Below are 6387 nucleotides of genomic sequence, written 5' to 3'. Positions count from 1 at the left end.
TGCCGCAGCTCCATCAGCAGCCTACTGCCCCCCTCCCCCCCACCCCCTCTCCCCCCACAGCCAACCAATCACAAAGCCCGGGAGCGGGTAACCAAGGCACTGCTCGATTTAGACCCAGCAGAAGCAAAGAGGCTCAATTTCTCCCCAGGAACCCAATCCCACCCCTTCATATCTAAATGGAGGCTGCATGATATGGACGGAGGAGGAGATCTGATCTCTATCCAGATGCCCTAGGAATGAATCCTCCTGGCTGCCTTCCTTCTTCCTTTTTCCTCTAACACATCTGTGGCCAATTACCTCAGAAAAATAATGGTGGGGAGCTGGGTGGGCCATGGGCAGGCGGTAAGGGTCACGTCGTGGAGGGACACGGACAAAGGCCTCCGGTGAGTCTCAGTTGGCATCTCTGGGGTTGGAGCTAACGCTTGGGGGATTCCTGAACTCTGCCAGATACTGCACACGCGCTGTAGGTCATTTCAACCTCCCCACAAGCCTTTTATAGATGAGGCTCAGAGATGGTCAGGAACCGGCCTGATGTCTCATCGGAAACGGGGGAGACCAAGATTTAAAACTAGGCTTGCACACTCGGGAGTCCGTGTTCTTCCCCCCCACCCCCGACCTGACGGGCCCACCCTGTTCATCTGAAATGCCCCTCAGCCCTACCTGCACCGCTCAGATCACTCCATGGACAGTGTGAGCGCCAGAGATCTCTCCTCCAGCGACTCCTTGTCTCTTCGTGGTCATTACCCGCATTCTTGTTCTCTTCAGAGAGCTCAGGGCAGTGTTTCATCAAAGAGCGTCCTGGGGCGCCTGGGTGACTCCATCAGTTAAGGGTCTGACTCTTGGTTTCGGCTCAGGTCGTGATCTCATGGTTCGTGGGTTCAAGCCCCACATCAGGCTCGGCACTGATGGCGTGGAGCCTGCTTGGAACTCTCCGTCTCCCTCTCTCTTTGCCCCTCCTCTGCTCTCTCTCTCAAAATAAATAAATAAACTTAAAAAAAAAAAAAAAAGAGCACACTAATGAATTCCCAGGCCCCTCCCTGCAATGAGAGGGTCTAGATATACAAATTTAAGCGATGCCTTCTGAGGGGAAAGGAGAATTAATGATTTATCTTTTAAGCGGGGTGGTGGGTACTCAGTTACGTCTTGTGTTGTTTTTATTCCTTTTTATGTCTTAATGATTTCCTATTAAATTAAAAAAAAAAAATTCCCTGTGACATCTCTGAGGCCTAGTGTCTGTCCTTGGCCCTACCCTAAATAGTTCTTTTGAAGGCCCCAGGGGTGAGGGCATTAGTAACCCCCTTCCACATGTTAGGCCGCGGGAACCGAGGCCACTTCTAGAAGGGGGTCTAGAAACTGCTCCCATCGGCTCGTGCCCAAGAGGAAGAGCCCAGGGTCTCTGTGAGCGGGGCGCCTCTAGAGACGGCGGATCCCCTCCCAAGCCCACTGCCCCCTTGAATGAAGGTGAATGAAGCCTCCCGGGAGAGAGGGCAGCAGCTCTGCAGACAAGAGGGGGCAGGCCAACAGGAGGCGAGATCTGCCAACTCATTCCCTTCCGCCGGAAAACATTAGGCGGCAGCTCCTTCCCAGAGGGAGCGGGTGACGGTACTGTCTTTAATTATCCCGCCCAGCGCCTGCGACGCTCCCTACACCCTCCAGCCCTGCCTCTCTCTTACTCTCCATTCCCAAGGCTCGGGGAGAGCCCTCTCCATCTCCACTGCTGCTAACCTGAAGCCAGAGAATGCCTTTGTTCTGAGCCCCAAGCGGGAAAGGCCCCTTTCCACAAGGCAGCTGGCAAGGCGGCATGGCTTGAGGCTGCGAGGGTCACACCCTGGGTCCTGAGACCTCTGGCCCTGCCACTAGCTGTGCAACTTCTGCCAAAGCACGGCCTCCCCGGGTTCCAGTGAACCCCCCATTGGTGAGGTAGACATCGCCGTGGTGATTTGGCTTGTGAATACTGCTTTGGGTTGCCAGACCACCTGATCAGATGGCTTCATCCCGTCGTATCCCACCGCAGACTGCCCCTCTGCCATTTCACCCCTCAAACAAGCGCCCAGCTCCTCCCATGTCCCAAAGCTGCCCCCCCACCCCAGCTGAGCTCATGCATTAATGCAACAGGTTTATTTGTTGAACAGCTATGTGCCTGGCCCCTGGCAGGCCCTGGGGATTTAGAGAACTTAAGTCCTGCCCTCTGAGTGCACTGGCTGGTGAGGAGACAGGTGCATAACTAAGGAAGTCAGACAGGAAGAGGGAAATAAAAGAGCTCGGGGAAGTTTCTGGAAATGCCACCAAGCTGGGCAGAGGAACTGGTCACTCTGTCCCTGAAGGGCAGCAGTGCTCTCAGGAGGGTGCCAGGCTAATGCCCCCAAACAGGACACGGACACACATGCGCACGCACGCACACACACACACACACACACACTCAGCAACAGTACCTCAGAGCCAGAGAGAAAACCAAGTCCGCAGGTAAAAATTATACTTTTATTATTTGAGTCACCAGGAGAAAGATTCACTTGTGGTCCAAGTCAAACGTTGAGAATCATAACAGGCCAGAAAGAGTTGATCCCAAGCACAAGCCCACAAGGGAGGGGACCAAAACAGACCAAGAAAAGACAACCACCCCATATAAAAAGATGAACGGACGGCTTCACACACGCACACGGATGAAATGTTTGGACAGAGGCAAATTTCACATGGTCATTTGTATCTTTTTAAATACAGGTTTGTGGGGTGGTATTTTTTTTTTTTCCAGCTATTAAAAAAAAAAAAAGGCCCAAAAGTGCATATGTGAGAGGAAAAAGGCAGAAATTAAGCAATGAAGTAGTTTTCCCTGGAGGGACATGAGGAAGAAAATACGAAGCAGTGTTGATAGAATTCACTTTTCTCACCATTGGGCTTACACTTTCTTATTGGTCCACTAAAGTTGTATTCACATTCTAGCTTTAACGCATCTTCTTTCCTGGGATTAGATTGGCCAAAGACCTTTGTGAACTGTAAGAAAAGACCAGGGACTTGGCCCAGCCCTCGGTTCTGTGCTCTTTTAGGGATGGATGGTTCTGGAAAGGAGCAAGGACTCCCAGCAGCCCCTGGGTCCCTCAGCACCAGTGTGACAGTCCCTCTTCTCTCTGGGGGTGTGGAAAAGGTCCCCTATTTTTAGGACGGGAGGAGCAGAGGGGCCAGCAACAAGATTCCAGTGGCTGGCCTGCCTTGCTTTGGAAGGAAAATCAGGCTGAGGGAAAAACAGGCCGCCCCCTGCTCCTCCAGGCCTTCCTCCTGCCTCTCACCACGCTGCCAGCCACAGGTGCTCCAACAGGATGCACCTCTGACCTCTGGTCCCCGAATCCGCGTTGTGCTTTGAGATCGCGAAGAAAGGCAACAGAGCTCCCCCATAGCGCCCTCAGCTTCCACATGGTCCGACGTAAAGACCCTCCACCCGCCTTCACCTCGGCTGGGGCCAGAGGAAAAGAGACGAGTCAAGCAGGGCTCTCCCCCAACACCAATGGCCATTTCTTTTCAACCTTCTGATTTGGGGAAAATATTCCCACGTCCACCCCCCCAAGCGGTGAGGACCGGATTGCTGAATTCGCCTGCAGGGTCCTCCTTTCCGAAGGAGGCAAAGATGTCAGCTGGGGAGCCTGAGCGGACTCAGGGCGAAGGCAGGAGGGGGAGGCCCAGAGGGGTGTTGAGAGAGCCCAGAGAGGAGTAAAGCCAAGCGAGGGTGGTCACAGCCACCGACAAGCGAGAGAAGGGACTTGGAAATAGCACCATTTTTCCCCTCCTCACCCCGGGGTCTGCGCTTCCAGTTTTGTAGCCCTGGGACTTTTTCCTTCTGCTTCCAGGGGGCCTTAGGGTAAGCGAGGGAGAGGTCTGGTGGTGCGGGGGATGAGCCCCCAGAGCGAGACACCCACAGTGTGGGGGACATAGGGTCGTCTGATGCTCTACTCTGCAGCCAAGGACATGGACGTGAGGGGAGAGAATATTCCTGGAGCCACGAAACCTTGCCCCCCACCCTCACCCCAGCCAGCTGCAGGCCCCAACATCAGCCCCACCGACTCCAGGACCCCCTTACCTCTGCCCAGCACGCTGAAAAGGAGGTGGGTGGGCTTGCGCCATTTGGGGATACAAGGAAAGGAGGGGCCTTCGCTCCAAAGAAGACACGAGGAACTTCTCTCTCCCACGGCCCTCCCTTCTCACCGTGGGGTCTGAGGAAACTGTCAGGCGGAGACGGCCCCACGCACCCTTGCGTAAGCCCAGAGACTCCCGCCGGCCGGGACCCTGGCTGCTTCGGTCACGCGAGCCTGTCACGGATATAGACGCGCTCCTTCCCCCACATGCTGAGTCCTGGAGACACAGAAGGTCCTGTGGCTGCGTGCAGCTCCAGCGTGCTTGGGGCTGGACCAAGGAGGGGAGGCCGCGGGAGGCCTGAGACATCCTCCCGTGGGGAGTAGGGAGGAATGGCCCACCTAACCCAGGGCCCAGGGGCCCGGCGTGGCAGGCCAAGAGGCCCGAGGCTTCCTTGTCTCATGGTTCAGGAGCAACCAGGGTGTCTGGAGACGAGGGGTGGGAGGAGGAAAAAGGGCTGAGGGAGAGAACACCCTGTTCCCTTCCCTCCTGCAACTGTCCCTAAAAGCAAGAAAGGCGAGCACTTGACCCAAGCCATGCTTCCTGGGGAGCTCCTTGCCCGCACCAGGGCTGCGTGGGCAGGAGAGCAAAATCACAGTGTGAGAAGGAACACGTGTGGGGAGGGATGAATGAATCCCAAAGCAGGAACTCGACCCTCCTTCGTGGTCCTTGAGAGTGGGAGAGGGTGCTGGGGGGCCCCTCCGAGGGCCAGTCGCCCCGTCTCGGAGAAGCAGAGGCTAAGCCCATCCCGGGGGCAAGGGGCTATGGAGCCCCGTCCCCTGGGAGTCCTGGCAAGTTTGGGTGTGTGCGGAGGAGGGCAGGAAGGTCTGAGGGGGCAGAAAAGAGTGAAGGCAGAGGCCTGGGAGCCAACGGGTCTCCCATTCCAGACCAGCTCCCCGGGCCTCGGCCTCCCCCCCCCGAGAGGTCCACGCCTGTTCCATCCAGAGAGAAAACCAAGAAGTTGGTCAAGGGGAAAACCCGCCAGAGGAAGGAGCCCGCGAAAGTGGCAGAACAAGGCTTCGGTTGGCAAAAGTAGCTGGAGGAGGTTGGGAATAAAACAAGCTGTCGCAGATTTAGAAAAAACAAAACAAAACAAAACAAAACAGAGACACCGAAGGGTGGGCAGGTCACGCCCAGGACAGACGCGATGCCATGGAACGCACTGAAGACGGGTGGGGGCGGGGCAGCACCCAGGGGAGGGGCTCAGATGGCCTCCACGTAGTTGGCCGGCAGCATCCCCGTGTCGCCGGTGCGCTCCACGGTCCCATACATCCAGCCATCGTCGATCTGCTGCACGTTGATGATGGTGTCCCCGTCCTGGAAGGAGACTTCGTCCTCGTCGGCGGCGCTGTAGTCATACACAGCGCGGTACCGCTTCTGCGGGGGTGGGGACACAGTCAGGCCAGGGCCTGGCTCCCTTCTTTGTAAACCCTACAGGACCCAGCGCAGAGCCCAGCCCAGCAGCGGATCAGGGGCTGGGAGACAGGGGAGGCCTGGGCTCTGCTACGCATTTTCTCACCCCTGTGTTTCCCTGTCTGAGACCCATCACCCTTCTCACAATCATCTGGCATCTACCAAGGGCTGGGTGCAGGACACGGACTGAAGTTGCCACAGCTCTACCCCACCTCTTGGAACAGGAATGCAATAGGTCCAATGAATACGATGCTCGGTAGCGTTTCAAAGACGTATTCTGGGGAGAAAAATCTGCACTTGACACAAGAATTTCCACCCTCCAACCTCAGCCAAAATGATCTGCTTAAGCCCCTGAGAAATGCCCAGTGAATCTGCAATCCAACCGCCGTGTGGGAGGGAGGCGAGACTCTAACGTCCTCTGACCCTCAGTGCCCTTTACATCGACTGGTCTCCGGGGGTCACCTCAGCCTTCGTGGTCCCCCAGGCCAGGCCCTGGGATCCGTGGGCCGACCGGTCCAGGATGGAGGAGCCCCCTCAACCTCCCACATCTGCCCCCACGGGTCCACTCCACTAGGACCACGGCTCAGGCTTTCTATTTCTGGCCTCCGATCTGCCCCCTCCAATTGTTCACCCACTGTGATCTCAGGGGGAGCTTTCCAAAGCGCAAACCTGATCATGTCATTCTCTGGCTTAAAATCCTTCAGAGGTGTCCTGCTTTCTTTTTTTTCTTTTTAATGTTTAGTTATTTTTGAGAGAGAGAGAGAGAGAGAGAGAGAGAGAGACAGAGTGCAAGCAGGGGAGGGGCAGAGAGAGGGAGACACAGAATCCGAAGCAGGCTCCAGGCTCCGAGCTGTC

General features: G+C 56.2%; 1 protein-coding gene across 1 annotated transcript in view; it reads right to left on the bottom strand.

Moving 5' to 3' along the window:
- Window positions 1–2459: 2459 nt before the first annotated feature.
- LASP1 (LIM and SH3 protein 1) overlaps window positions 2460–6387 on the bottom strand; it is a 39629-nt gene continuing 35701 nt past the window's right edge. The window contains exon 7 of the mRNA XM_086687170.1: window positions 2460–5496. Coding sequence (XP_086543296.1) covers window positions 5323–5496 — 174 coding nt within the window. The 3' untranslated portion in view covers window positions 2460–5322. The remainder of the gene's footprint in view (window positions 5497–6387) is intronic.

The sequence above is a fragment of the Puma concolor genome, chromosome E1 (genome assembly GCF_028749965.1).
Source record: "Puma concolor isolate L17-30 chromosome E1, mPumCon1.1.hap2, whole genome shotgun sequence".
In the NCBI taxonomy this organism is placed as follows: domain Eukaryota; kingdom Metazoa; phylum Chordata; class Mammalia; order Carnivora; family Felidae; genus Puma; species Puma concolor.
The sequence above is the reverse complement of the archived record's forward strand: the minus strand, read 5'-3'. Positions and strand labels throughout refer to the sequence as shown.